At 41.4% G+C, this 22,144-nt stretch overlaps 1 protein-coding gene across 20 annotated transcripts in view; it reads right to left on the bottom strand.

Annotated features, from left to right (window-relative positions):
• CASK (calcium/calmodulin dependent serine protein kinase) overlaps nucleotides 1–22,144 on the bottom strand; it is a 243,228-nt gene that overhangs the window by 207,674 nt on the left and 13,410 nt on the right. For 2 of the 20 annotated variants that reach the window (XM_030019543.2, XM_030019547.2), the window contains exon 1: nucleotides 19,714–20,329. The exons of 14 other annotated variants lie outside the window; for them this stretch is intronic. In XM_030019543.2, the coding sequence (XP_029875403.1) occupies nucleotides 19,714–19,772 (59 nt within the window). In that variant the 5' untranslated portion in view covers nucleotides 19,773–20,329. Of the gene's footprint in view, nucleotides 1–19,713; nucleotides 20,333–22,144 lie in introns of those variants that run through there. 4 more of the 20 variants (XM_030019536.2, XM_030019546.2, XM_030019556.2 and 1 more) reach the window with 4 other exon arrangements.

The raw sequence follows: 22,144 nt of genomic DNA, 5'->3' as shown, positions 1-22,144 counted from the left end.
GAGCTGTGCCATAAGCGCTAGGGAGAAGGGGGAAGGAGGAGCAAGAATGAAGATTAAGGAGTAATTTAATCAGTTAAAATATAGGATTAAGAAACAGGGAAAATATAACTTGAGATGGCCGACAGAAGTCAACTGTTACCTCCCACGATTATCCCCTGTGATTCAGCTCAGTACAGTTTCTGAAGTCAACATTTTTGTTCATAGCTTACTTTAACATACTAATAACCTCTACTCTGTTCATGCCACTAAACGGCACACAAAGAAAGAAATAAATCATTGCAATTGAAAAACATTCTACTTAAAAGCCACTGAATATTCAGGAAGAATTAATGGCAATAACCTTGTCAAACATTCCATCCCTACTCACGAATCAATCTTTACACGCTTCTGCCTGTTCTGCTTTGCTAAAGTAGTCTCTGTCATGTCTGATTATCACCTCACTAATCCTAATCTTGCCTTCCATGATTCTCATCTCACTTCCATTCCTCTTCCCCCAGACCTTCTCAGGCACCAGCTGCTGCTTTTCCACAACCTTTAGCTCAGCTGGCATGTTTTTCCTCTCACCTTTACAAACATTCTGTTATTAACCTGTAAATTAATTTCTACTTGCTGCTCCTTTTCCCTCCCTCAAGCCATTTTCTCTGTCCTTGCAGGCTGGCAATCACAATCCTCCTCCTCTGGTTGGTTATTCAATTTCATTTTTCAAACACAGTTCCTTATTCCTTCCTTCCTATCAACCTACTCTACTCATCCTTTTCCCTCCCTCTTTCTCCCACATTCGCTCCTGGTAGGAATCTTTCCCTCAGCAGCTTCCAATTCCAATTTCTGTTCCCCCCTTTCTCATCCTGCAGCAACTGCAAATGTACTCCTGAGCAGAACTGGGCTGGAACATGCTCCACTTAAAAAACAAGCCTCCGGAATCCACTTGGCCAGGACTTCAATGACTCCTGCTCCGTCCCCTTCAGGAACAAAAAAAAAGGCATAACACTGAGAAGTTAAGCATTTATTTTAAACTAGGATTTAGTTTTTAAACAAAATATATACATTTTCAGATATTGCTATAGCAGCCCTAAAATATGAAGTCCTTCACTTACCAAACACACATAAATAACGAATCAGTTGTATATTTAAGACTTGCTATGAGAACTCTTAGAAATATTCTTTTTCTGATGTATTAGCCTTATATGTACCAATGACTGCTTTTTCATACTTTTCCCATAAAATGTTATAATACTGTAATTCTTAATGAGAAAATGAGAGCATTTTACACTTTAAATTACCTTGTATTCTCTAGAACTTATTTGCTTGTTCTTTTCTACAGTCTTCATTTCTTTATATTTATCCTCTTTAGAGAAGTTTTATATGTTGAACCTAGAATGCAACTCTAACCTATTTCATAGTATTCTAAGAACTTAAGAAGTCCATTTAAATATTGACATCTATTCTATATCTTCCTTTTCTTAAGAGTTCTTCTGAAGCTGTTAAAGCTGTCTTTGAGACCATTAATGAAATTCTTCAATTTTTACCTTTACTACTTTAATTATGATATACCTTATGTCTTTTTATATGAGCTAGAAATAGTGTCTTCTATTATTGCATATAAGATGGTTCACCTGAAAAACTGATTAAACCAGTCTGACTCTCCAAAGGAAAAAAAAAACCACAACCAACCACCAAACCAAAAACCAGCATTCATGAGCTGAACTGTACACAAAGAGCCAGAAGGAGCAGATCATATTTTTATGGATATACTGAAATCCTAGATGGCTCTAACACTTCTCCTGCTCCAAAGGCTTAAGTACTCTTCATTCCAGCAGCATTGAACAAGATGCATAAACGGCATTAGAAGCTCCAACCTGTACAGTGCAGTTCCCTTCACAGGCAAGAATACAGTCTAAGTTCCCCACTACCTGTAGCCCTGTAACAGTGTATTCTTGCGTACAGTCACCCAGCTAGAACAGCTGTAGAGCTCCACATCTAAGTCCGACTTCTAACATAGTAGTAGGGGCACTCGGTCAAACTCAGGTCTCCAACAGCCAGGGCTGGTGCACTAACCATGCACTGGACAAAAGGAAGTTGCTTCCTACTCTCCCTCTCCATGCCCCCTTCCCCCAGTTTTCATCAAAAGTAACCATGCTTGATGAGCTCTGCACCGAGTTCAAGATATTCTAAAACGGCCAGACTTGACCTGAGAAAGCTTATGTCAAAATATTCAGAGGCTGAGGAGAAGTTTTGCACTGTTTCCTTCACTGCTGCAACATAACAGAGCTCAAACCTATCCTAAGCAACTATGTCAGCAGATCAGATTTGAGCATGAGTTTGTAGACTTTGCTGAAGCACACTGCTAATTTATTGCTCCCAAATGTAAGTATCAATGATTTTTTACACCATGTGAAATTAAGGTACAGATGAAGCTCTAAATAAGTAACAACAACAAAATAGTAATAATAAAAAGCGACCCACAGCATACAACTGAAGCTCTGCTAGGCTTCTGAAAGTAGAAATTGGGCAAAATCCTTGATCTAAATGTAGCCCTGAATCAATTCCATTTAACACACAGATGTAGATTTTTCCTGGACAGTTCTATTCAAGCAGAGACTGGAACTGACCAATAATTTTAGAAAGTACACTATACAACTAAAGCTAATTCTGTGGGGAAAAAAATTAAGATGACACTTTAGAAATATTAAGCGGTATTTTTTTTTTTTAAATGTAGAACTTCATACCTAGAAACTGCACATTTACTCTTATCAGGACAAAAAAACCAATGATGAACTCAATGCCATTAAACCACAGATAATTTTCCCTTCAGTTTGTCACAATATAAAAGCTCAAACTTTTAATTTGCTTTTATACCTTATAACCCATAAGAGATGTGAATATGTTTCAAAAACATCAGCACTGGGGATATGTGGAAAAACATAATCGTTTCATTCATCTTAAAGCAGTGATGGCAAAATACTAATTGAGATAAAACTCAGCAGCTCAATATGAGTGACAGGTACAAAAAAAGTAAAAATTACATCTTTTGACTGGATAGAACAGCATGAAAGTATTTCAGCAAGTAGTTTTCTCTGAATATAAATTACTTTTTCTGATGTAAGGTATCTGACAGTCTTCAGTCTTTGTTGAGACCTTCAGACAAGTCAGGGTGGGGTGGGGGAGGTCCCAGAAATGGACTTAAAGCAAATTCGCACAAAACTTAACATCCAGTTACATTTTGAATAAAAAAAAGGATTGCAGATACTACAGTAAGTGCATCTACCTGGCCTGCCTCAAGTTTGGGTGCAGACAAGGCTCGGTCTTGGCAATGAGTAACTGGCAAAAGAGAACTGAAGCATGCATCCTGACTGGTGGTGAAAGCCTTTGGTAGACATGGTAGCAGATGATAAATCTGACACAGCCTTCTGCAGAGATGCAACTTCAGTACAGCTACAACAAGTAGGAAAAAAGTTCCAAGGCTGTACTGCATGAACCTTCACAGCTGGAGTAAGGTTGAAATGCTGAAAGGTAGGGTTTACTGCCAAACAGTTTGTACGAAAATCCCCCCCACTTTTTTTTTTCCCCCAACATACTAAAAATTATGCTATGCATATGCTTTAAAAATAAACAAATGAACAAACCCTTTTTTCCCCCACAGACAGTTATCAGCTTATTATAAAAGTCTCTTGGGTAAGCTTAGGCCATATTTCAGAAGTTAATGTACTAATTAAAATAAGAACTTGCAGCAGCTAAGTAGTTTTCTTTAATCAGTTTGTCCAAGCATTCATTTCAAATCTATCCTACCTTGCAAAAAACAAGTCTCATTTACTTCTACCTGAAGATCCAGTGACATGTTAGTAGGAACTAGGCAGAACGATGGTCACTGCTATTACCTGCTTTTTCTCTCCACATTCAATTGAGAAGCAGCTGAACAGGTCTGGAACTGTCACCTTAACTAGCCCCTACTAATGGGGATCCCGTTCCTGATTCTCAGTGCAAACACATACTACAAATTGAATCAAAACCCCCTTCCTCATTTTTATATTAAAGTGCAACTGAAAGAACTAAAGCAACCCTCTGCACACCTCTTGAGATTCAAATCTTGCTTCTTTTCTCCCCTCTGGGTGCAGACTTGGAATGCAGAATAAACGCAGTCTTCTCTATACCTAGGGTATTTTCCCTCTGAATACAAAGGTGATCCCCCCCATTTGTTATGGAAATCTTACCCAATGCCAGCTGCTATAGCCAAAACCAGATCCTACTATGGCCAAAACCAGAATATATAATCCATGAAAAGAGTGCTCTAAGATATCTAGAAATCATTTTACATAGTTCAACCATATATCTAGGGTAACATTTTTTTTTTTTATGGTTGAGGCACACTTTCAGAATTGATTATCTATTTCCAATTGATTGCTCATTTCCTATCTTAAGGAGAAAGCACTCCCTTCATAAGGCTAGAAAACTCCATCTTTACAGTCTTGTCCTTTCTGCAAGAATCTGTCCCGAACAAAGCTTTAATGCCATCACTTTATTATTGAGACTCTAATCTGAATGCGGCTTCAAACACAAACTGGAGGAAGATTATGCCAAACTAGAAGAAGTTTTTTTAAAATATGTATATTGAAAACTGCTAATGATCTCCTGGTCCTCCTCTTTCTGGGCTTTTTTGGAACATTCAAGGAAGGTGCCAGCCTTGTTCTTAACAAAATAATTTCTACACATGGGATACTACACATGGGTATATTTACTATATGACACTCCTCTGTAACAAACTAGATTCCAAATATCACACAGTCCATGCATCACTAAGGTAGCATCACTGAAAGGGAGCCAACACCAAAAGCCCCTTCCTTCACTACTGTTTTCCAACATGTGACAACCACACGTAGTCCACTGAGAAGCAGAAAATATTTGCCTGAGAGGTAAAAAAAATTGATATCATCTGTGCTTTCCTTCTAAAACCAAACACATGTAATCTTTCTGATAAACTGGTTTCCTGGCTTAACTGTTTTCCTGAAGACACGTCACTGTTCACACAGCAATTTGCTTTCCGGTGTACCCTGATTCCTATCCAGGTAAAGATGAAGGTTTTAAAAGTAATTGCGCTGTATTTGGAAAACTGGCCAAAATGTCTGAAGCGAATGACTCGGTGGGAAACTTATGAAAGGGGAGGGGGGAGAGACACTCCTTTTAATGCAGATTTTTTTTCAGTCTAGCTTAGGCCTCAAAACTGTAAGAACATGAGTAAAAATGACAAGGCAGGGGGAACACATCTGAAGGAACACTGCTTGACAGATTTTTTTAGAACTTCATTATATACATTTTACTATGAAATGTAAAAATCTTTGAAACATTTGCACAGAAACTTTTCTGGACAAGACAAAGAATTCGATCTGCAATATTAATATTGTGAACATTTTCTACTATTTGCTGTCAACTTCTTCACAGGGAAATAATTCCCATTTTACAGAAATACCTGTGTAAATCAGTAAGATTTTCATATACTACATAAACATTACAAACTGTTTACATAGACCAACATGGACTATAATTTAAATAAACTTTTTATGGCAAGTGTCCGACTACAGTTAGAATCTTACTACTAGACAGGTTTTCTCAAGAATGTAAACCAAGAAACCATTTTAACTGATGAAAGAGCATATGCTAATCAATTTTCATTAGCAAGTCACCTCCAACATAATACTGAAAAGCTGAACATGATTTTTTCAGTCCAATCTGAATGGCACCAAAGATTCAGAAATACACTGACAGTTTTGGAAACTGGATCATCCCAAACCATATCAGCATATTTACCTTGTTGATTACTAGCTTGCTAATAATTAGAAATAGCCCTTCCCAACCTACCTGTTAGAAAAGAGAAAGTAACAGATTACATACGCTTTACTGAGAAACAGGACTAGGGAAGATATAGAAAACATCTGAAACAACTGGAAAAAAAAAACTCAAACCAAAAAACCCACCAAAAAATAAAGGATACTTTCACATTAGATTGATACTGTCCACCTTTGCATTAAGTATGCCAGGATCAAAAATTTGCTCCTGAGCAAGATACTGACCATAACAACTCAGCTCATATCCATTAAAGCAGACAAGAATACAGGGGTTTTGCATGTTTCACAGGGTCCTAACTCCAAACAAGAAAAACGCTTAATTAGCACTTGGCCAAATATGAATTTGGACTTAGCACACCTTTGTGCATTTGAGCCACTCCAAAGAATGATCAAAAGATTCTTGCACGTCATTAATGAACAGCATACTTTCTGAAGGTTTAAAAACAACAATTTCTCCAAATAGCATTTAAGCTGATAAGATGGAAGATCATATTTATGTTTACTAGAAGTGAAGGAGAATGAGGGGGAAAAAAAAAAGAAGAATTTTACCACCAGCCTATTTACATGTGGATAAAGTTTAAAAAACAAGAACAAAACCAAAAAACCCACAGTGTTGATATTATCTCTCATTTACTAACAGGGCAGGATCACACCCCTCCAAACCAGCTTACTGGCATAATGTTTTCCACAGAACACATATGCTCCTGCAGAAGATATGTTACAGTTTCAGACTTGGGAGATACGACTTTCTCCTTTCCCTTGGAGGCTTATATTTTTGGAAGTAACAGGACCTTGAACACGGGCAGTAGGCATGCAAGTTTCCATTTCCTGAGATTTCAAGAGTTATCCTGTAAACCAGCAGCAGCTTAACAGAAGTAGCAGGGAGAAAAAAAGAAGCATTTTTTAATTATTCTTTGAGGACTACCCCCCACCTGCCCCAAAGCCACAGAGATTGGATAAAGTAGAAAAATACAAAAAATATTTTCTGCTAGTTACAGTATACAGGAAAGATTGGAGCAAGTTTGTAGTTATTAGGTATAAAACATGCTCGTGTGCTCTTCCCCCAGACCAAGAGAGTAGGGAAGCACAGTCAACCTGCTAGAATAAAAGCTTTCCCCCCCCAGCTTTTATGAATATTTGGGGGGCCGGGGGGGGGAGGGGGGCGGCGGGAAGTATCACATACTAAGTACCTGAACTGTCATCAGGACTTTCAGGGGACAGTAACAAAACAGGTTACTGTGTACCACTCCCTCTAAGGAAAACAATCCAGGTCGCAACACTACGGTCTGCAGTTGGCTGCAAATTCAAAGATAAAACTGTAATAATGACACTTTTTCAAAGGTTCTTGTAACTATGAGGACTAGAGAAACTTTTTGTTAGTTTTGATTTCAGAAACTGAAGTTGTAGTTTGATTCTGCAGCAAGCCAGTTTCCATGGGAGCAAAATTCTGATTGACAGACATCCTATGGTCTGCTGGGAGGCCAGTGAGTCTGAAGAAAACTAAATGAGATCTCAGAGTAGGCCAGCACATACAGTGTGAAACAACATATAAAAGTATTGATATGAAAAATAAATGGAAGGCAAAGAGGAGAAAAAAAGGCAGAAAGAAGCTTTGGCAGAGCTACTGAGGAGCTTTATATTATAAAAGAAATGCTGAAAGAATGAAAACTGGCAGAGAAACCCTTAAAAAACCATTAAGGTATATTGACACTGAAATCAGAAGTAAAATGTTGGTACTGAAGAGACTAGCAAAAAATAAAACTGTTCTATATTCATTAACCAACCAACAGAGAAAGCAGAGTCAGATCCAGTATAATCCTTTCTTCAAGATATTCTGAAAGCACTCTAAGGTGTAGGAAGGAGGATGATGAACAGAACTACTTTTTACAAACGATATAAATATGCATAGAAGTGGTATAAGACAGCATATTAATCGCTAAAACCAAACTATAACCATTCTGAAACGTCTCTTAAAATTACAGAAAACAAACTAAGATTAAAAACTTAAGGTATTGTATCACAGTAAGAACAGTAACAGGAGTGTGACTTGCAAACGTTTAACAGCCAAAACAAGAGCAAAAAAGTGCTGAAAGTTTGCTTATTAACTACAGCTGTATCTGAAGATGAGTCAAGGAAGAATACAAGATAATTCTCTTCAGAGAAACTCCCTAATGTTTTCTAAAGGAAATAAACACAGGACACAGCTATCTTCTTCACTGATACAAGCTTTACAAAACAAACTCTTCTAACAGCAGTCAGTCATGAAATCCAGCCAAAATTTGTCTTTTTAAGAGTACAGATGAAAATGTAGGACCAAATAGCAGCTCAAGATAAATTTCATCAAGAAACTAGAGATGGCAGCAAAGTCTCAAGCTATCAACTGAGAGTAAGAGAAAAAGTTAAATGAAAAGGAAAGTTCTGAATAATTCTTACAGCTTTATTCAAAAAGTAAACATTTCAAGTTGGTTTTTTCTCTTTCCTTTTTTAAACAGTGACAAAAAAAATTGGAAACCCATTAGAAAGAACAGGTATAAACCACAGTAAGGCTTTATTTTTAAATGCAATGACTTCACAGACCAATTTTTAGCACATATCAGAAAAAGCATTTTAAAACAGCTTTCAATAAAATATGCATGTTTGAATCTACCACGTATCAATATTCTCAGAAGTAACCACTGATTCCTGAATGTTCCAGCCATATATCTGAAACCACATTTCAGGACGGTATTATTCTCATGCTTTTCCTCAGCTTTGCAACTGTAACAAATACTAGAAAGTTGCATATAGGCTCAGTTTCAGGAAGAGAATTTTCAACTCTTAGTTTTCTGTAACACTTTAAATTTTTTAAAAATACATTAGCAATATAGGAAACTAAGCCCTATTCTGAAAAACGACAAATATTCAGGGAAAGAATCACAAAAGTTTCACAAAGTGATCTCACCTTTCTGCTAAATTGCATCCCTGAGAATACCCTAAAATTCTACACTTCTGAGTTTGCTGTTTAATTCTAAAACAAAAGGATCCTAACATATTGAAAAGCACTGTCTCAACAGCAACAAATAGCTCAGTATCTTACAACTAGAGAATACCCAAACCAACACTTCTGCTACATATTTTGCCTAGCTACTAACTGGGACACATTCTCAGAACCAACCTGCCAGTCCATGCCCAGTGCAGCGGCAGCTGCTACTCACTCATCAGTGCTTGGAACATTCACTCCAAAATTAGGAGGCACATATTCAAGTCCCTCCCTAACACACAGTGCCTGAAAAAGCACTCACCAGGCTAGAAGATATGGGAAACAAAGGTATTCTCAACACTCCCAGCTGATGTTTTATGGAATCATTTAATATTCACCAGATCACTAAGAAGGGAAAAGAAGCATCCATGATGATCATACTTACTAAGCAAAAAGAAGACATCTGATTCCCAGTCCCTGTTCTGAGAGAATTTTAAGTATTTCATATATACAACACAAGGAAACCAGCTCTACAGATGGCAATCTATTTGAAAATATCCCTAACCAGCAAAGCAAACAGACAATTCACATTTGAAAACTTCAAACAATGAAGAAACTAAGAATCCAAGAAAGGAGATACAACTGTAAGAACTGAGAAAGTATCTTGTCTCAATGGCAGCTATGAAGTATTGAATACTTTCCAAGTGGAAGTGCCTACAGCTGATAAAAATTTGACACATTTGAGATCTAAGATTAGAGAAAGAGCTCCTGATATTTTAAACACCCTGTTTACTTTATGCTTTTAAAGATAATTGAACCTTAAGGGCTGAGCATCCGAGAAACCCAGCCAACAAGGTAACCATTTTTTCTACAGAGGAAAAAGTAAAAAAAAAAAAAAAAAAAAAAAAAATCTAATAACTGTAACTGAGCAGAACAGTTCTGTCTGACCTTCAGTTCTAAAAGCCCGTTTTGTTGCTTTCATCTCTGTAGTGCTGAAGCTCTGAATTAAGACGCTTGCAGGAACACACTAAAGAAGAAATTATCTCTAGTTTAGGGGCTGCAGAAAGGAAAACAGTGGTTTTTGTAAGCAGAAGTTGGTACTTTTCAATCTAAACTTGATCTAGATATACTAACACAGAACTTTTCCTAAAGAACAAACAAACCAACCAAACCAAACCAAAACCAAAACCAAACACCCAGCAAAAATTTTAATTGAAACAAGTTTTTGATCAATGCAATTAGTTTTAAATTTAGGTTTAGAGCAAAACAAAATCTGAAAAAAGGTAGCTCAGGAAACTTCTGGGTTTGAATTTATGGAATTTTCCCAAATATGCTATCAGTACTTCTGCACATAATCACATCAGAACCAGAAGTATCAGACTTAGATTTGGTTTCTATAAAAATTAGAAGCACTCACAAACATTAAGCATGCTTGCACTTCAGAGGACATCCAACTGCTAATATTTAAGCCCTGAAGGACCCAGCAAAACACATGCACACTTGAAGAGCATCTGACCAGGTCATAAGATAATATGCTTCAAAGTGTTAATACAAATATTCAAAAAATAAAAATTCCAGATTTACAGTTGCCTTCCTAATTTTAATTTGACTCTATTGTGTATCCAATTTAAATCCCGAGTGAGGTGAGGTCCTGACATAAAGCTAGTGCTTGGTTTTAATTATAGGGAATGTCTCTGTGTATAGAAAGAAGGAAGAAGCAAATTAAGAACATAAAAGCAATTAAGTGTGATTTTTGTGTGTGTGTGTATGTTAATAATTGTTTGTTAATATGCAACTTATTTTTTTCCTTAAAAAAAAAAAAATCTTTCCCTTTTTTCCTCCCCTTTCCACACCGTTTTCTGGGTTGTTGCAGGAAAGCGTTCGGAGGCTATCTTCCAGCTTATTATGCAAAAAAGCCAAACATGTTTCAAAAAACAACAATAAAGCATTTTAGGATATGGCCTTAGTAGTTCCTTGCTGTCAAAGATGACGAGATGAAAGGGGTCCTGCACACCTTCTCTCTCTCCATCCTTAAGTCTTCTACTTTGAGCTAGCCCTGACTGCATTGTAGGTCTAGTCAAACCAGTGAAAACAGCAGAATAACCCATTCAACAAGTGAATATTTTTGTAGTGCATCTGACTTATATAGATCACATGAATGCTAAAGCTGGTAAAGAGGAAGGGTAGATCATGCAGGGCATGGAAGCACATAAAGAGAGCAAGACCTCCCTCTTCCAGCAGCAGCAAACTTAATTCAGCTCACATTACAAAATTGCACTCATATACTCCCACAGTGCCTCACACAGGGGCAAAAAGAGGAGAAAGGCTACTACTACCATGTTTACAGAATCTACAGACCAGCTACAACTCAATACAGCTCTCCTTCAGGAATCATGATATACTTAAAGAGGCTGCAGGATTACGGATATGCAGAATTTCACCTCAAATCCTGCCCTGGTTAGCTGCTCTACAGCTAGACCAGCGCTGACCAGACAGATGTTTTCTCTAAACCCATCTGAACCCAACCTATCTGGTCCTGCTGAATTCAAATTCAACCCTGGCAAAACTAAAGAGCTCCACAAAGATCTGCTCTGTTCCAGGAAATGTTACTAGGTCAGATCGGTATGGATGCAGATCCTATCACTGAAATGTATCACTCCCTAAATTTTTTTTAATGTTCCCAGGCTACCCTCACCCCCACCTTCTATATCATCTTCTCCTAACCAGTAAGAGGGGGATGGAATGGTGGTTCGGAGAAGGGAGATAAGATTGCCTCACTTGTTTCTTTGCTGTGCCTTCCATTTACAGGTGTATAGATCCCTCTAATCGAGTGTAAATTAGTGCTTTCCCACAGTTCAAAACTGTTCCCCTCTGTTCAGTATCAGGAACAACATCTGGAGACAAAAAAAAAAGGAGAAAAGTGGGTAGCTGACAACTCCATTTGCAGCAACAGCTGCAGGATTTCCCTGGAGCAGGGTAGAAGTAAAGTAATAGGAGACCCTTTTGGCTGGCTTCTCTAAGCTAGAACATCAGGAATGCAGCCAAAGGTTTTACTCATAGACCCTCTCCCCAAAACAAAATTGGGAGAATAAAGAAGATAGAGGAACATGTCTAAAGATCTTGCCAGGACAAGTTAAACTTCCCTTTAGGAGAAATACTAAGAACACTTTTCTTTTGGTTTGTGGGTTACTTTTGTTGTGGTTTTTGTTGTGTTTGTTTTGTGGTGTTTTTTTTTTGGTTGGTTGGTCGTCGTCTCCCCCCCCCCCCCCCCCCCCCCCCGAAAGAGCTCTACAGTATTCCATCAAAAAGGCAGAAGAGGTGAGAAGTTTCAGGGTGAAAAACAGGGACCACCTTTGTAAAGGGTTTTTTGTTTATTTATCTATTTATTTAAAAAATAAGACAACTGCTCTAATACTAGGAAAGTCCATAATGAATCCTGAAGGCACAAAAGAAAAATGGATACTTTACATACCCACGTAAGAAGACATCTAGAGACAGATTTCATAAAGTTCTGAGTTCTTAAAGGCCACTGTACCTGAGAAGCCTCAGCCTCACTGCAGCTAAGACCCTTTTCCTTACCCCTACAGCTCTTTGGATCAAAAATTTCCAAACATGAACTACCTTCCAAACCCTGGTAACAGTGAGTTTGAATGAAGTCATGAATTAGCTAAGAATCATGTGTTCCCTAGGAAAGGCACACTTTAAAATGGTAAGGATTTCTCAATCTCAACTACAGCAGAACTGACACTTTGATGAGATGAAACGAGTTTTTTCAACTTAGGTGAAAGTGCTTCCTAAACAACTGAACTGAAACAGAACACATTTTATACCAGTTTAAGTGCCCATACAGGACTTAGACCCCAGCTTTTACTCCTAAAAATTGTTCAGAGGCAAGTTCTTTACAGCTTGCTTAATTCACATATCCTAGGAAATTTACTCAGTATTAAATACTAGGAATAATTGCTTTTGTCCACACTATTCAGAAAAGAAAATGGGGATGGTAGTCAAAAATGAAATCAGAGTACCTGCAAGCAGTTACACATGCCGCTGGGTAGCCAAAGAAACAGGTGAACAAGCCAAGCAAAAATCTAGTTAACCAAATGCTACTTAGAAACCTCTGGTGGAAGGAAAATATACAGAACTTAAAGGGCACACAATGAACTTTTTAAGTGTGTGAGAACTATGCATCAATTATAAATGTCTTCACATAGCGAAGACATGTTTTAACTATTGGTTTCTGAAAAAGCTAAGTCAATGTAGACATTGACAAAATATTGACAATACAAGAATTCTGACAAATCCTAAGGCTGGAAGGGAAGTACAGCCCCACTGTACCTTGAATGTTGCAATAAAAGACAGAAGGTATGTAGTAGCTTTCTGGCTACCCCTTCTTACCCTATTCTAGCAAAAAAAGTATGAAAGTAAAAGAGCAAGGCATTTGTTAACCAAAGGAGGGTCACTTCTGTTATTTGAGAATACATTAGGAAATAGTCTATTATAATGCAAAGGTCTTTTATGGTCAAGCTCCAAACATTATTCCAAACCTTATTTAGCTGTTTCCATTTCAGAAAAAGATATTGGGAAGAACGGGGCTTAAACACTAGTAGCACTATTGTAACTGAAATGCCAAAGCTTGCTGTGGACTTCTGTTTGGACAGGAGAGGCATTCCTTTTACCAACAGACATCTCCCAAGAAACATTGTAACTCACTCTGAATACAGCAGAAGTTTATTAAAAGAAGTTACTAACCTGACACTCTAAAACACAGTTCAGTTTACAGCTACATTGAAGTGAAGGCTCTCTCTTGCCATGCTTTGGATGCCTTACCTAGGTATCCTCTTACATGCTTATTTGACATACGCAAAGAAAAAGAAAAGGTTTTCTTGGGGTTCTTTCAGTGTGCATATTACGTGATTAGTACACTATCTTAAGAGATCAGTCTAACTTTTTAAACGACTAGGGATCATAATTCTGGCCATGCATGTAATATATCCTGTACACAGATTTTCACACTGTATATTAAGAAAAAGTACTCACTCCTGGAAGAAAGGAGAATTCGTAAGAGTTATTTTTATTAGCTCCATAATTTGGCATAAAATACCTCCTTTTAACAGCAACCACTTTCAATTCTGAAGTCACCATTCTTTAGATGGCACATTTAATGTGACTACAGGTTTCTGAAAAGTGATCTTTGGAAACATCATATTAGGGTTAATACTACTCAATTACCATTCATTGTCATGATATCTGCATAACAGATTATAAAAAGGCCACTGTATCAGACAGCGGGCTGAGTAGGTGAGTGGCTGTTGACATAAAATATGGGTCTTTTCTTTCCCTAATATTTCTTTATCCTGAAGCATTTCATCTCAAGCATTGTGTTTGAATTGAAATGATTATCAAGGATCACTTGGGTCCTAAAGCCTAGCCCCCATTCTTGAAGGCAACAAAGTTTCATACTATTTTAATAAAAAGATCAAACTCTTAACTTTGCAAATCTTCAAGACAAGGTAGCTTTTTTTGTCCCACAACTTCTCATGGACAGCTGCTCCAGAATTTCAGTAGTAAATTGGTCTAAAATCTTCTAATTTTCAGCCTCAAATTACTTGGGACTAGTCTGCACACATTTGGTCATCTGCTCTTATCTTCAAGGGCTTCCTTCCCTTGGGTGTTTAAGCACAAAAACATATTTGCAAAGCCCTTGCACAATCTTTCTCCGTTTGCGTTTTCCTAGATGAAGTTCCTTCAAACTCCCCTCTTAAGCGAGCCTCTACTTCCCAATCGTTACAGCCGTCTTGTTCACATCATAAGGATGTATGCAAGAATGCAGCTGCTTATCAAAACAACACTAGAAAAAGGGACACAAATGGAGACTACTGATTAAAATGTTGTACTCTGCAACTAGGTATATTAATTCTACCCCATGTTCGGCTACAGTTGAACCTCCGAAGTAGACAGAACCTCTTAAGTAGAAACAGGTCACTACCGCAGTTAAAATCCATAGCAGAATAACTTAGCTAAGGAGATATTCCAGCAACTATACACTTCAAATAATCTACTGTTATTTTCCTGAAGTAATGCCCATTATGACCTCATGCTTAAATCAAATATTCATTATAATTTGTTACTCTTAAACACTGGAACACAGAAAAGAGCTGAGAATGTTCTATTAGTACACTAGTATTTCAAACAGTACTAAAAAACTCAAAAGCTAAGCTAGACAAATCACTTTCCATATCCCAGAGAAGTTCCCTTGCCTCTCCCCCCTTTCCAAACAGTGAGTGCATAATAAAGTTGTTTCACATTTTCATTTGGTTTGTCAACACTATATCTATTAGTTATTTGCATCAGTTTTACAGGAGATGCAAAATTTCAGCAGTGTATTAGAGAAAAAGAACATTTGAGAGTCAACAGTATTCTCACTCCTGTGCAGAGAAAATGGAGGCAATAATGAAAAAACAATATCACTGAAACCATCAAAATACCTCTACACAGTTTTGTTACCACAATACTTAAAATTATTAAAATATTTCTTGGACAAGGAATCCACGAGCTCTCTCCTCCCTTTCCTAAACACTCCCTGACTGGGGCATAAATCTAAAGCATCTCCATCTCAAGGTAATAGCTTAGGATGGAACTGCAACCACCATCCCCTTGTCTGACTTCAATGGGATACAAGCCTTCATATTTCAGTGCAAAAAAGTCCCCTGTCCCACCTCCCGCCCCAAGACCTTGCAACCTCCCCTCAAATCTCCTCCAGTATTCCAGCAGTCCTGGTAGGCTGCAGAATACAGGAACACCTGCAGGCTCTAGGCACTTTAACCCCTCTTTACTAGATGGAAGAGCCCAAGTAGAGAGAATCATCCCACCGTAGGGGAAGGGAGGATGAAAACAAACTAAAATCCTCAAGTGTGCAGTGCAGAAAAGGACTAGACTGAACCCAGCCATATTGCAGAGAATGTCCTGAAAGCTACAATAGTGTTAGCACCAATCATCACATTATACTTTAGTATTAAAAATACCAACAACTGCACTACTACTATGCACAATGATTGTACATATATACGGTCCGCAAATGGAAGACGAAATTACAAAAATTTACAGTTTAAGTGACTATTAATATGAAAACTAATGATTTCAGTTGTGATCAATGCCCTTTTAAACACAAATAAACTTTTATCAACTTTATCACATAGTATTTACAACTTAAAAAGTTGCAGAAATTTTTAAGCAACCTGCAATCCTACTGTCAGAAAGATCAGACAATCTTTATGGTACTCCTCTAATGCTAACATAAACTGACATGAATCTTAAGAGGTGCAGAAACTCAAAACCAGATAATGTAAAATAAAGTCCTTGCAGAAGGAGGACTCTATCTATCACAAAAGCCATGCTTCGGTCTTCTAGATTCAATACCAACTAAAGACAGGCATTCTCTCTTTGGCATAAAGAAAACTGCTGCTATGTGTATATGGAGCTCCTCTGATAAACTCATAACAGTTTTCACCGCAGATGAATACCCAAGATGTTTCAACTCTACAACTACTACATTTTATAAACTACTCAATGCGTTCTGAATGAAAATTTTACTAAAGAAGTACACTTAGCACTATTATCTGTGAACCGTCAATCAAACGCATGGTCTGATCAACATAACAAAAGGCTTAGATTGTGTACTTCCTAACCAATGTACAGGGAGAATCTCTTCAAAGTTACCTGGAAGCAAGTTTGAAAAAAAATGGCACACCTGTGGTTTTCATCACTACCAGTTATCCTGAGATACATTAACACATTTTTGAAGGCTAATCTATAAATCCCCAATTTACTTCTTGCTTGAAGTGTGTTTGTGTCAGCCAAGTCTGAAGACGAGACAGTAACCTAGAACATAACACATCTGGTAGGGTAAACTACATGACTAATGTTAGTGTCATAAATACCTTTTTTTAAAGTTCAACAAGAAATTGGGATTATTATTCCAATTTTTATCTCCATATAGCTTTCAGTGATGGAAGGGTATACTGGAAATATATGCAAATGAAGATTTCCCTTAATTTATTTTTTTTTAAAGGAAACACGAACTAGAATTTCTCTTTACCCCTCCTGGCCTTTCTTTTCTCCTGCACCCATTCAAAATGGAAAACGCATGCTTGCAGAACTCAAACACATTAAATATCACATAATAAACAGTTTATCACTGTCATTCCAATCTATTCATTCATACACTATTGCATTGTAATTGTTCCACACTCCAGCACACCAAAAGCTATTATAACTGCGTTCACACACAGTAAGTCTTACCAGTTTATTGTATGTAAAAGTGTTTAAAGTTTATCCTAAAGATCAGAATATGCGTCAACAAACTGGGCCGCATGCTGTCAGCTAAGAAACTCTCTCCTTACTTTCTAGTAAATTGTATGGGAACTTTGACTAAATATTCAGACATTTTACAGGCAAAGATCTCTTTCCCACACCCTTTGTGAAAATACTTTTTACTATCTTAAATGACAGTGGTAACTAACAATTTAGGAAAGATAAATCACACGTTTTAATATTTCATGTGTCTGAAACGCAAATCTGGGCCAGATGTGCTATTTGCAAGAACTAAATTACTGTATCAATCAATAATAAATCACAGGAATGTGCAGACATTTAGTGGATGTTTCACTGAAGGATGTTTAGTAAGATGCATACGTAGCAATTCAAAGCAGATTTACAGCGGCTTTCCTCAAGTTGCTTAAAGATGGGCAAGGTGGTACCCAGAATCTGTAAGCTAAATAAAGATGCTGCATCCCTGGTTCCCTGGAAGTCACCTGAGTAGTATTGCAAAGAAACAGGAACACTCCTTATACAACCGCACATGAAATTGTGTTTTTATTTTAAACGTTTTTTTAGAGGACTGACATGACATCTGTGCGGAAAAGCCTGAGCAATCACAACGAGCTATCAACCCTTCACACCATCACTGCTGCTATTTTCAGTGATCCACCCTGTTTTTGCTACAGTGCTCTTGGCATCATTATGCTACTGTGATTCAATATTTATCCGTTAGATCTAGTTATATCACAACACTATCTATACCACCTAAATCTCATGTGGAACTTCTGTAGCCAATACCTAATCCACAGTTTTTGAGCTCTCTCTTCAAAATTCTCCGATCACAAAACAAAAAGTCATTCGAGATGTGCAAACATCTGGACCCCTGTGAATCACCCATTCTCTAAAAGGGTGTGCGGTCACGCATAATCACTGCACCTTCTTTCTAACGGTAATCAGGTATGAATAAAATAGTGTGTGGACTGCAGTGGTTAGCATAAAACCTCTTGTGAAAGGAGTGTGCCAAAAATTGTCTTCAAAACATGTTTAATAACTGTTTTGTTTCTCGGCTACAGAAGCTCCTCACCAACAACCAGCATTAAGCTAAAGCAATCGCTTTCCGTTTATGACAGCAAACAAGGCCCCTTAAGCTTAATATTTTAAAAAGTTGTTTGTGTTACGAGAAAGGTAGTAACACCTTGTGAAATGACAGAACTGAGTGCTGAAACTTCTGCTGACAACAAAGTCACCTGCTAAGTCCAAGGCTAGCATTTTAGTAGAATCCTGAGGAAAGATTAATTCTAGATTATTTTTAGCCCCAGCTTTGAAAGTAGACAGCACTTGATATAAACTGAAAAGCATACTGCTGGAGAGCGGGCAAGAGAACACATGCAGAAAAAATTCTTTGTTTATAATCAAAACATGGTGAACAATTATTCCTATAAAATTCATTGTCAGGAAGAAAAAAAATGCAAACACACTGAACAGTGTCACTACTAAGGCTTCCACAGCAATCTCAGCTTCGGAATCAGAAACGTACGGAAAATTAGGAAGTCACAATATTGCTACATCTTTCATGTCCATTTTGCAATACAGACACAACTACATAAAACACATGAAAGATGATGGATAAATAAAAAACGGATTTTGAAACCGAGCGGTCACAAAAACATGGGGGGGGGGGGGGGAACGGAGTTCAGCTTTAATTCTTTGTCACAAATCTGATTTGGGGGGATTCTATGCATTTTCCTAGTGCGATTACGCAGACCGAGACTTGAACTGTCATTTTCATCCACCCTACAACAGCGGTAGCCCGAAACAGGCTGCTGGGGAACGCCAGCAACTACCTCAACTCCTAGGTTCGATACAAGCCTCGAACATCGGTTTAATAGCAGTTGCATAAGACTACTCAAAAGGCCAAGCACTCCTGCTGCCTTATACATCTCTATTTCCACACGAATGAGAGCAGAGGGAAAGATCTGGACGAAAACCGAGCACAACCCCGGCGCCGCTATTACTGCCACTAAGCAGCTGGTTATTATGCAGCAAAGAGGAGGAAAGACCAACACCTGGCGCACAGATATGCAGACACCCAGTGAATAGGTGGATCTACGGGGAGATATCTTCCCTCTCCCTTCCCCAATAGGCAATCCTTGATGGGTGTGCCAGGAATGGGATACAGGGGGGAGGAGAAGAAAAGGGGTGGGAAGTGGTTGCCGCTCGCTGCAGCCAGCCTGAGCGATGGTTAGGTGGTTGGTTAATCATGGTGGCTGGAGGAAACATGGGGTCACTTCTCCCCCTTCCGCCTCCCGTGTAATCGCGAAGGTGGGCAGCGCGGCGGAGGCACCCTCCGCCTCACCGCCACCGGCCACGGGGGGGAACCCGGATATCCCGCACCGACCCGCTGGCGGCGGCAGCGGCGACTCAGGTGGGTGCCGAGCAGAGCATCCCTCTCCCCCCCCCCCACCCGCTCCCCCGACTCCCGGCGGCGGGGGCCGGGCCTGGGGGGCACCGCCGCCCCCTCCCCCGCTTTGCCCGCCGGCGCACACGCCCTGCCCGGCCCGGCCCGGGCCCTGCCCTCCTCCCGCTCCCCGCGGGACTCACTTGCCGATCACCTCGCAGAGCTCGTACACGTCCTCGAACAGCACGTCGTCGTCGGCCATGGTCCGGGCGTGGGGGGGGTGGGGGGGGGGATCAGCCCGGGAGGCGGCGGCCCGGGGGGGGGGGGGGGGGGGGGGGCCGCGGGCACAGTCCCCGCCGCGCGGCGCGCTCCCCTGCCGGTCAGCGCCAACCGCCACCACCACGGTAAATCCCCACCGCTACGGCAGCTCCCGCCGCCGCCGCCGCCGCCGCCACCTTCCTGAGGCGCCGCCGCCCGGGGGCTCCCGCGGCCGCGCCGGGACTCCCCGCTCCTCCTGCCGCGGGCCGCAGCCGCCGCTCCCCGCGCGTGTCACACACTCCGCGACCCCACCTTCCTCCTCCTCCTCCGCCCCCCCCCCCCCACCCCCCCTCCCGCCCCCTCTCAGCCGGCTACTCCCCAGCGGCAGCGGGCGGGCGGGCAGCTCCGGCTAGCGGGGCGGCGCCAGGTCCATGGAGGGGATCGGCGCGGCGGGGAGAGGAGAGGAGGAGAGGGGCCGGCGGCAGGCGGCAGCGCCGTCTCGCTCCCTCGCCGAGCGGGCGGGCGGGCGGCCGCGCGCTCCCGGCCGGGCGGGCGGGCTGGCGGGGGGGGGGGGGGGAAGAGAGAGAGAGAGAGGGGGGGGCGCGCGCGCCGGGAGGGAGGATAATAGTGGGAGGGGGATGGGCGGGGAGTTGCAGGCGCGGCCGTTGATTACGCTCCCAGGCGCGAGGAGGAGGAGGAGGAGGAGGAGAAGCGGCAGCGGCCGCGATAGGCGCTCGCTTTACTGGAGGGCGGGCGGGCGGGCGCGCGCTCCCAGCCGCCGTCACGCAAAGCCGTCACGGAGGAAGGGAGCGAGCGCGGGCGGGCGGCGGGGCGCGCGCGCCGGCAGTGCCGAGCAGGCGCGGCGCGGCACGCACGCGGGGGGCTGCGTTCGCTTCCGCTCCCTCCCGCCTTTCCCCCGCGCCGCGCCCCGCCCCGCCAGTATCGCGCGCGGGGCCACGCCCACCGTCCGTTTCGGAGGGTCGGGGCGGTCGGGGCAATGTGCGCAGGCGCGGGCTGGGGTGACGTCATGGCGCGGGGAGGGGGCTCGGCGGGGCGGCTGTCGGTGCCGGCGGCTGTGGTGCGTGAGGGCGCGGCCGGGCCGGAGAGCGGCGAGCGGCGGCGGCGGGCAGGTCTGAGGTACCGACCTTCCCCCGCCGCCCGTCCGCTGACCGCCAGCGGCTCTCGGGGGGCCGGCGGTAGAAGGACCGGCGGCCCCGCCGCGCTTGAGGCCGCGGGGTGTGGGGGGGAGCGCGGCCCCGGAGCTGGGGGGGGTGCGGGGGCGTGCGGTGCGTGGGCAGGTGCGGGGAGGGGAGAGAGGAGACTTGGTGCTGCCGCCGCCGCCTCAGCGCTTGGCGAAGGCCGCTGCTGAGGTGAGGGGTACGGCGCTTCGGCTGCACGCCCAGGCGTGCTCTGTAGCGGCAGGCGTCCCTTCCCGTTCTCACAAACGCGGCCGTGGTAATAAAGAACCTCTGTGCACAGCTGGGCTTGTAGGGCTTTGTCCAGGGGCGGCTGAAGTGCTCCCCCCCCACCCCCAAGAGGATACAAGTATTGTGTGGAGCACGATTTGAACCGTCTTTGTTATTAGGAAAACAGTCATCCTGTTAGCCCTAAAAGTAGTGCATTGAAAGAACCTTTTGGGAGTGCTCTTCCAGTTGGGCAAGTAACTGGTGGCTGTCGTTTCTCTTAACAGCCACTTAAAAACAGTGTATGAGACACCCGGTGAATTTCAGAACACGAAGTACTTCCCTGATGTAGCGTGTTCCATGATTTTTGAGATGTCACACAGAAAACTATATACGAAAGAGATGTTAAGTTGCATGTGTGTGCTCTTCTAAGTGCTGAATTAGATGGTTTGTAGAAGAAAGCAAAGCTCTTTTGAAGGAATTAGTAAGGAACTGTTGCAGTTTACAAAGTGTTTATTTTTGCCAAAGTACTTCAGCACACATGCAACTTCTTAAAACTCATTAACAAAGGTAAATTATATAGTTGTTCCCCACACTGAGAAAAAACCTGTCAAAGCAGAATTATCTGATGAAATGGTTTAAAGGTTAGCTTTAAAATGCAGAGCTGACAACACTTAACCAAGAACACCTTGTTCCTGTCTCCAGATGAATTCAAAAGAAAAAAATAAGAAAAGCAGTGAAAATAATTACATCGATCTCCTGCACAATGGTAGCATATAAGGTGAGAGATTCCCATGAGGCTGTGCTCTATGCCATACAAACCTTTAAATAGTATTTAAACACCATCTGCTATTTGGAACGTAAACAAAAAGCCAATGTATTTAGATTGTTCACTAAATTTCACACAGCTAAACATGTGGGCAAGCAATTTTTGCTTTTGCAAGGCCATCAGGCTGAGTACCACATAGGCCTC

The sequence above is a fragment of the Aquila chrysaetos genome, chromosome 7 (assembly GCF_900496995.4).
Source record: "Aquila chrysaetos chrysaetos chromosome 7, bAquChr1.4, whole genome shotgun sequence".
Lineage (NCBI taxonomy): Eukaryota > Metazoa > Chordata > Aves > Accipitriformes > Accipitridae > Aquila > Aquila chrysaetos.
Note: the sequence above shows the minus strand (reverse complement) of the source record. Positions and strands in the feature narration are given on the sequence as shown.